Source organism: Rhinopithecus bieti, unplaced genomic scaffold (genome assembly GCF_001698545.2).
Source record: "Rhinopithecus bieti isolate Rb0 unplaced genomic scaffold, ASM169854v2 scaffold_17275, whole genome shotgun sequence".
Lineage (NCBI taxonomy): Eukaryota > Metazoa > Chordata > Mammalia > Primates > Cercopithecidae > Rhinopithecus > Rhinopithecus bieti.
The window spans coordinates 1,994,387-2,003,974 of record NW_016808908.1 but is presented as its reverse complement, the minus strand read 5'-3'; the positions used below and the strand labels follow the sequence as shown (position 1 = coordinate 2,003,974).

The 9,588-nt window shown below is 36.0% G+C and overlaps 1 protein-coding gene across 3 annotated transcripts; it reads left to right on the top strand.

The window, feature by feature from the left end:
* Positions 1-1,685: 1,685 nt before the first annotated feature.
* On the top strand, positions 1,686-4,251 carry LOC108539215 (pleckstrin homology domain-containing family A member 1-like). 3 transcript variants are annotated; one of them, XM_017887753.1, is made up of 3 exons: positions 1,688-1,845; positions 1,975-2,045; positions 3,323-4,251. In XM_017887753.1, exons 2-3 carry the CDS (start codon positions 2,037-2,039, stop codon positions 3,635-3,637), a joined length of 324 nt encoding a protein of 107 aa, XP_017743242.1. In that variant the 5' UTR covers positions 1,688-1,845; positions 1,975-2,036; the 3' UTR covers positions 3,638-4,251. The 3 variants fall into 3 exon arrangements, with proteins under 3 accessions (XP_017743240.1, XP_017743242.1, XP_017743241.1); XM_017887752.1 differs by having other exon boundaries at positions 1,688-1,866; XM_017887751.1 differs by having other exon boundaries at positions 1,686-2,015.
* The last annotated feature ends 5,337 nt before the right edge of the window (positions 4,252-9,588 follow it).

Here is a 9,588-nt window from a genome sequence, read left to right as displayed (position 1 = left end):
ATTCTACCTGAATATCAAGCAAGTGCCATGGTAGAATAAAAAGAGTTTCAGATATGTAAGAACTTCATTTGACCCAGCAATTCCATCACTGGGCATATACCCAAAGGAATATGTGTTGTTCTACCATAAAGACAGATGCACACATTATTTTCACTGTAGCACTATTTACAATAGCAAAGAGATAGCATCAACTTAGATACCCATCAATAATAGATTGGACAAAGAAAATGGGGTATATGTAGAAAATGGACTACTACACAGACATAAAAAAGAGTAAGACCATGTCCTTTGTGCCAACATGGATGAACCTGGAGGCCACTATCCTAAGGAAACTAATGCAGGAACAGAAAACCAAATACCACATATTCTCACATATAAGTGGCGGTAAAATATTAAGTACACATGGACATAAAGAGGGGACAATTAGACACTGAGGCCTACTAGAGGGTGAAGGTAAAAGAAGAATGAGGATCAAAAAACTACCTGTTGGGTACTATGCTCACTACCTGGGTGACAGAATCATTTGTATACACACTCCAGTGAAATGTAATTTATCCTTGTAATAACCTGCACATGTACACTCTGAATCTAAAAGTTGGAAGGAAAAAAAATAAAATAAATGAAAACATGATTAACAATAAAATAATCTCTCACACTCTATTTAGTGAAGAAAATACTTAACAAAACCATTGAGTAATCTAAGAGATAAGAAACATGAAATAAAAGAAGTCAAGAAACTGACCTAAGGAACAGAGTAGGAATGTCAAGGTGACAGCTCTTTCGAAGTTTTAAAGAACAGCCTCTGCATTTGGCACAGAGTTATCAAAAGTGAGAGGCCTCTGGGGCAAAGGAGACTCAATAGATGGTGAGACTGGATGCAGGACAGCGAGGGAAAAATTTAGAAGATCATAAAGACAAAGAGGAAAGAGCAACATTAAAAGACATCATAAATTACGTGAGGGATAGTAAATACAAAAATTGTAAACGTAGTACTAGTACAACTCTTGGCTATGCAGTGACTAATAGTTTTTCAGGTATCATGATGTGAATACTGTTTATCTTTTTTAGAAATTCTAGAATAAACCTATAGACAAACCACATACCAAAAATTTTCTTCCTTATGGTTATACAATAAAGTTTCACTTAATATTAAAATGAAAGTACATCTGACAGAATTTAGGAGGTGGAACTAGGGAAGGAAAACCAGAGGAAAGGCAGGGTTACTAATATCCACATCTTATACAAATTATTTATCCCACAATAAAATTATAAATCTGTCCCAGTTACCTTTAGCAAGCCTTTTGTTTCCCAGAAAAGAAAAAAAGAAAAAAGAAAAGAGCAGAGGATATCCTGCAACATGGAAAGATGGGCCAAGATAAACAGAAAAAACAACCTGAATGAGTGCCATTAGCATTTGAAGGAATATATTAATGACAATTGCACAGATTATATTAATATGATACAACCATACCCAAGTTTAATAAAGTCCTGAGGCAACTGAAGGCATCTGGCTGAGGTCACTCCTTGGTGTGCTGGGAATACCGCTAGACTGGATCCTGTCCCCAGCCGCCCGTTAGGGTGTCATCTTCCCTTTCTGCTTTCACAGTTTGAAATGGCTTGTATCTCTACTTTTATTTATTTTTTTTAACTTTTTCTGTAAATTTTATTCCTGATTTTCTTAACTGTTGTCATTCTCTTTATATCCTTTTTGAAATATCTAAGAAGTCACTTTCGTAGATGTTCATTTTGTAACTGCCTCTATTTTATGTGACTTTTTCAGCAGTCAAGTATGAGACTCTCTGCAAAAACAATGTCTGTTGGGAAGAGGAAAAGTTGGAGAAGGATGTTTGTGTTTTGTGCTTTGTGGTGGGGGCAAATTGGACTATCTAGCTATGACTGTCAGCAGAACTTTCTCTTTTCCTCCCTCTACCCAGTATAGGTTAACTCTAATCTTAGCTTTGCACTGTGTTCCAGATGCGGCAGGCCAGAAGGCTGTCGAACCCTTGTATACAGAGGTATACATCAAGAGCTGGTGAATGCAGCACGTATGTGGGCTCTCACGCAAACGTGCCTTCTTAGTGGAGGGCCCAGACTTACTCACTACTTACAACTGGTCATAGAAAGTTGAGTTAACCAAACTGCCTTTTGCAGTTATCGTAACTGATTTTGTCAATACTAACGTAAACTGTTACACTGTAGTCATCAGGTTGGATATGTGTATTTAAAAATAAAAATAAAACATACAACTTTACTAACAGAAAGAGACATTAACCTATAAAAATTAATATACTCAACTGCTGCAAGAGTTTCAATTTCTATATTTTATGTATTTAAAAATTTTTAAGATATACTATGAAATGCACCATTGTTCTAATAATATATGCAAACTAATGCATGCATATGCATTGGATAAACTATACATTACTATAGTTTGCATGGCATTTAAAAATCTCTGAAATTTAGCCGTTAATAGGGGTCTGTAGTGTTTTGGTAATTTGTAGCACTTTGATTTCAAAGGCACTGGTATCATAAATGAATATAATATACTAGTACATAGTAATGTATTTAGAATGGTCATATTTAAGGATATCTTCAGATTTGATCTAGTTAGAAGCATATTGAAATTAACATTCACAACTGATAATTATTTCACCACAGTTTAAAATATGATAAATGTGTACCCTTTGTTACCTTTAAAATATTAAGCCATATGAATATGTGACCTATTCAGAACTAAAATTAAGTATAAAATGAAAAGACTGTGTTATTATTGGTTGCAGTGAAATTCAGGGAAGTAAAAACTAAGTCTTATCGCCAAAATAATGTTTGAAAGATGTTGATTCGTGCTTATTAAAGAAATATGGCCTTTCATTGTTATAGGCTATATTTTCATTTTTTTTTTCATTCTAAAATATGTGGGATAATTCCTAGTGTTGACTGAGAATATACTCTTAAATAAAATGATACAGCCGGGAGGTTCTCTTTTAAACACAGTTCAGTTGCAGCTGGAACACTATATTTCAGTTTAGGTTGGCTGAATCTTCAAAGTGTCATAGGCTGCCAAATTCGGCTTTGGTGACGGAACTGGTTTCGTAGTGGAAATGGTTTTTGGCTATCATTGCTTTAAACTCACCTCTAAAAATGCATTGCTTTGGGAAAGAACTTGCACATTTATGCTGCATGGCTTCTGCTGCTGCCTTGTGTGTGTGTGTGTGTGTGTGTGTGTGTGTGTGTTCTGTTTTTCAGAGAATCAGGTCTCACGCTGAGTTACTAACCTGGTCATTAGTGATTGACTGTGTCTGACTGCCACTCCTTTTTGCAGGAGCATCCCCCCGGTCCTTCAGAATCCAAACACGCTTTCCGTCCTGCCAACGCAGCCGCCACCACCTCACATTCCGCAGCCTCTCGCAGCAACTCTTTGGTCTCAGCCTTTACCATGGAGAAGCGAGGATTTTATGAATCTCTTGCCAAGGTCAAGCCAGGGAACTTCAAGGTCCAGACTGTCTCTCCAAGAGAACCAGCTTCCAAAGTGACTGAACAAGCTCTGTTAAAACCTCAAAGTAAAAATGGCCCTCAGGAAAAAGATTGTGACCTGGTAGACTTGGATGACGCGAGCCTTCCGGTCAGTGACGTGTGAGGCAGAAGTGCACGGAGCCTGCTGCCTCTGCTGTCCTCAGTTTCCTTTTGTGAGGCTTCTAGCCAAAGATGGTAAAGGGGAAAATGGTTTTTAGTGCGTATATTATACTGCCTCTTAGGTGTACTCTTTATAAGCTGGTAAACCAAGAATCTAGGGAGTGGCCAAACTAAATATAATTTCTTTAAAAAAGAAAGAAAAGGAAAAATCCAAAATATCTCAGTATCATCTGTCTGAAGCATTGCGTGTTCTCATTCGGGTGGTAACAATGTATGTGTAATATTTTTTTCCTAGTGATTTTGACAATTTAAATGTTTAACAACTTAAAACATTAAAAATGCTTATTAATAACTTTGGTCATTTAAAAAATGCTACCATGACTTCCTATTAAAGGTTCAATATTTACACATTGTTATTGGTCAATATTACCACATGAAATATTGCCAAACCAAGATACCTAAACTCATGATGTCTGTGGTGCTGTAAAATTTATACAACAATGTGGATGATTTTGAAATTATAACCATTTTTGATGCCCTGAATCTTGAGGTGACTTATTTTGCATAGAGGATATTATTAGACCAACAGTAAGGGTTGTGGGTTATATCAACATAGAGAAAAGAAGAAAACTAGAATTCAAACAACTGTGTCTTAGACATTTGTTTGAAAAAGCTTCATCAGGCCTTGGAGCAGTCAGTGCTTTTATTCAGCAAAAATTATTTGGTAGGAAATTTTTGGGAGATCTGATTTTCTTATCAAAGTTTTGTAAATAGTTCTTATTTCTATATTTGGATTGGTGAAAGACCTCAAGTTTATATGTAAAGACATAACTGCCCTTAGTCATGAAATTGTTGTGACCTCTACTTTCTGTCACTAATAGCCTATATTCAAGTGCCTGTGTTTTTTCATCTTGTTTAGGAATGTTTTGAGATTAATGTGCTTAAAAGTCCTACGTGACTGGTTTTAAACATTGGGATAAAATTAATTTTCAGTAGAATAGTTTAATGTGTTAAATAAGATAGCATTTTATGTTAGAGATACCAGAATGCTGGTATTCTACTACCTGTGCAATATATTTGTTTTAAAAAACAAATTCGAGAATACATTTAATCATAGGGATATAGATATAAGCACCTCTCTAAAGAATCTTTAGTTTCTGGTGTTGAATTATAGACCAGTTTGAGTAAGTACCGTGTGGTTTTTTTTTTGAGATGGACTCTCGCTCTATCACCCAGGCTGGAGTGCAGTGGCACGGTCTCAGCTCACTGCAACCTCCGCCTCCTGGGTTCACACCATTCTTCTGCCTCAGCCTCCCAAGTAGCTGGGACTATAGGCGCCCACCACCACGCCCAGCTAATTTTTTTTGTATTTTTAGTAGAGACAGGTTTCACCGTGTTAGCCAGGATGGTCTCGATCTCCTGACCTCGTGATCCACCTGCCTAGCCTCAGAAAGTGCTGGGATTACAGATGTGAGCCACCGCGCCCGGCCAACTGTATATTTTTTAAGTGTTAATGCCGCTGATTTTTTGATCTGGAAGGTTTTTTCCCCATCTTTTAAATTAAAATCCATTAAGTTTCTAAGATGTAGATTTTATCCAATTAAAACTACATGCAACTCAATTAGAGTCATAATTGTATTCTGTGAGAAGGAATGTGTATCCTTTCTGAGCTTTGTCTTATCCAAATCAGTGTTATGTCTTGATCTGTACCAGACAATAAGAATGCTGAAAGTTTTCAACAAATAGGTTCCTGATATTGCTCCTAATAGGTTTTTACATCATGTTTTGAATGCTGACACAGAAGTTAAAACTTTATTATACTTTTATTGACATGGCTTTCTCATTTTTTTACTTTTGTCCTATATTGTCTGAATAACAATATTGAGACTCCTTTTCCTTTTTACATTATTGAATCTTTAAGCTCTTTTCTATATTTGTGTTATATATCTTGAAAGTGGCAAGTAGTGGTATTGGTTTTAATAGAATCTCAATCAATTTGCTTTTATAATAAAGTAGCTTCTACCACTTAAATATATTGTCAAACCAGCTATACTTGCCATATTTTCTACTTCCTTGGTTTTTCATTTATCATCTATGTTGCTTTTTTATTGATAAAATAGAAATTTTATCAATTACCAACTTCATGATTTTTAAATATATATTTGAGCTTCCCTTAACTTTATGTGAATACAAAGAATATACATCATAATGTCTTGCTTGCTTTATAGAAATGTATTTCAAAAAGGTATAATTTTTTCCCAACTCTTCAAATGACTATTCTTTATATTAGCTGAAAAACTTCATATACCCCCCATTCATCTGTCATTAAGTCTTGCTGTTACTTAACTGTACAAAGAATTTTTATTTTTATTTATTTATTTATTTTTATTTTTATTTTTTTGAGACGGAGTCTCGCTCTGTCACCCAAGCTGGAGTGCACTGGCCAGATCTCAGCTCACTGCAAGCTCCGCCTCCCGGGTTCACGCCATTCTCCTGCCTCAGCCTCCCGAGTAGCTGGGACTACAGGCGCCCACCACTTTGTCCGGCTAGTTTTTTGTATTTTCTAGTAGAGACGGGGTTTCACCATGTTAGCCAGGATGGTCTCGATCTCCTGACCTTGTGATCCGCCCGCCTCGGCCTCCCAAAGTGCTGGGATTACAGGCTTGAGCCACCGCGCCCGGCCAAGAATTTTTATTTTATAGAAATTTAAGTAGTTGTAGTTCTTCTTGACTATATATAGTATACTTCTTCAACAAGTTCTTTATTCACATCTCCTCCCATTCTCTGACACCTCTCCAAGGTTTCTATGGAGAGATTACATCACTGAGTATGGTTCCTAACCACTCATTTCCCCTCACACATTACCTATTTTGTACCAGGAATTATATTGTCAAAATACAGAAATAGTGCTTTCAATGTGGTGTAAAGGATGTATGTGGTATAAAAACATGTAATATAAAGAGAAAACTTAACCTGAAGAAGCTAAGAAGACAATTTCTAAATTTCTACCAAGGTATTGGAGTTTAGATTTTAAGACAGGTATAAACAACATTTTGCTGAACGAAAATGATGATTAATCAAGTGTGTGTGTGTGTTTTTTTTTTTTTGCTACAAATTTATCCGTATAAAAAGTAGAAATTTTTCCTGTACTAAATTTGTTAGCTGTTAGTTTCCAAACTTAATGGGATATCTTTATTTGTCATTATTTTAATGAGAAGATAGAAGAGGATATAGTAGAGATTGCTAATCTAACTTCGTCACAGTCCAGATGGGCAGAGGCTCTTATGTACCCAAGTCTAATTACATGATTCTTATTTACACTGGACACTGGGTGAAATATTAGCTCTGTGAAATCTACTGTAGCATATAGAAAGACCTCGAGCAAAGAGGAACTCATTCACCTAAAAATAAAACTGGAAAGACAACAAAGAAAATGACAAGAAAATATATGTAAATTAATCAGAGAAATTGAAAGTTTCTTAAAACTGTGATTGAGGGATGGAAGCTTATTTCCTCCTCAATATTCTTCGATGTTCCTTGAGGATGCTTTAGGCCTGAAATGCTTCAACATTTAAGAGTGACAGCTGTTAGAAAGGTAAAGAATACTGATGATTTATTGACCCCAATCAATCAACAAGTGTCAACTGTTAGCCAAAAAGGTGGCTACACTGTAATCCTCTGGAATCTTAGTGTTTCTGAAATTACCAGGGTTCAAATAAGATAACCCAATATCAAAACCTTACTAAATATAGCCATCAAAGCAACTAATGAGTAGGACACCTTTACCATTACAAATCTCCCAGTTTAGGTACATTTGAAAATTAAAGCTGTATCAAAGTATTTTGTAGACAAAGACAATTAATATTTAGATACTTAGAGGTAGCATGTAGACATTAGGCCTTTTAGTTAAAGAAAGCCAATCATCTACTTAACAAAAAATTCTTTGATCAGCAATTCTTTTTTTTTTTTGGAGACAGTCTCTCTGTTGCCCAGACTAGAGTGCAGTGACATGATCTCGGCTCACTGCAAGCTCCTCCTCCCAGGTTCAAGCAATCCTCGTGCCTCAGCTTCCCAAGTAGCTGAGACTACAGGCGTGCACCACCACACCCTGCTAATTTTTATATGTTTAGTAGAGACAGGGTTTTACCATGTTGACCAGGCTGGTCTCAAACTCCTGACCTAACGTGATCTGCCTGCCTTGGCCTCCAAAGTGCTGGGATTACACCATGAGCCATTGTGGTTGGGCTAGTAATTCCTTTTGAAAGAAAGACAAAGCAGAGATTTTCATATCACCTGCTGTTTAGTGGATAGTAACAGAAAACCAAGATGAGCTGATCTTCTCTCGTATGGCTTAGTGACACTAAGCCATAGATATTCTTGCACTCAACCCATGGAATTTAATATCATTTCTGGCAATTTTTCAGAAGTAAATGACATTCTAATTGTTAAAAAAAAAATACATTGATGGTCACACACATGGCAGGTTGAGATGCAGTAATGAAGGAAAGCATAGTCCAGTTAATATTAAATACATCAACCATGGGTACTAACAGGGTAAATGAAGCTCTCAGATCCCTAAACCCTGGCCTGAACACTGGTTCTGTTTGGCTCTTCTACATTGTTCCTTTTCCTTTCTTGTAATAGGTTTCTGATGAAGACATTTAAACATGTATTTTCCCTAGAAAATAAATCATTTGAATAAAATATATTGTAAGAACAGTGGAATCATTTCTCTCATAAAACATTGACAAACCTAAACGTAATTTTATTTCTGATAAACAACGAGCATTTGCTTTATACTCACAAGTACTGTGCTAACACCTGGGGTAGAAAGAAAGTAAGTTATTCATTCCTGGCTCCTTCAGACTGGGCCAGGTGTTCTCCTCCTTCTCTATTCCCATGTTACGCTACACATATCTCCACCATTGAACTTACTGTGTTGTGATTGTCTTTGTGCACCTTCTTTCTCCTCCTACTGCCATTACACCAGACTTCCCTTTGAGCAGACACAGTGTATATTCCTCTTCATGTCCTCAACATAGTGCATTGTCTAGTGTTGTGCCTCACACACAGCCTGTACTCTTATTCCATAATTATTTGGTTGAGGATATGTAATCACAATCTCATGCTGGAGACAGACAAACATGCAACTATAGTAAACATAATAGAAAATCAGGTGGTAATTAGTGCTAAATCTAACTACAAATTGCTCTTTGGTTTCTTCAGCTCTAAAGTGAAGTTCTCTGCAAACAGCTCTCAGAAAGACATTCCTTTATTTCTCAGATATGTCACTAAAGTAGTTAGAAATATTAAGCACTCCAACTTCCCAATGAATTAAAAAAATAGTAAAGACAAAAAATGAGATAAGGGTGATATAAGGGGGGACATTAAACCTTAGAAAAGCAATAGGTTAGTGTATTTGGTGATTTGACTCTGTTGCCATGCCATCCATCATGGCAAAAAAATCCTTGTTGTATCCAACTACATTCATTAAGTATGAATACTATAAAAGATGATATAACTGTATACTAGAAGAAAAGTTGCTATATCTGTAGTCCAGACTTTACATTTTACGATCCTAACTTTGTTTTTTCAGTAGTGTTACAAGACGACCAGAATGAAGTCAGAAGGTCTCTGTCTACTATTTCTCGTATGCCGTCACTATTTAAATCACAGAGAAGCAACATCCAAGATTTCCCCAGAAAGCAACAATGTGCAGCATAGTCTATGAGTTAATTCTTCCCCTTCAATATCTGTCATAAAGATTGTAATTACATAGAGATAATGTATGTTAAAACACCATGGGAAATTCAAATGTTGTATAAATATGACATGATCTGTTTAGCATAGTTTACATGCAGACTTGTCTCTGATTACATGATTTTGTCACTATTATGAACTTTGAATGTAGAACCATAAAAAAAAAACGTTTACTCTAAAAGCATTATTGTGCGT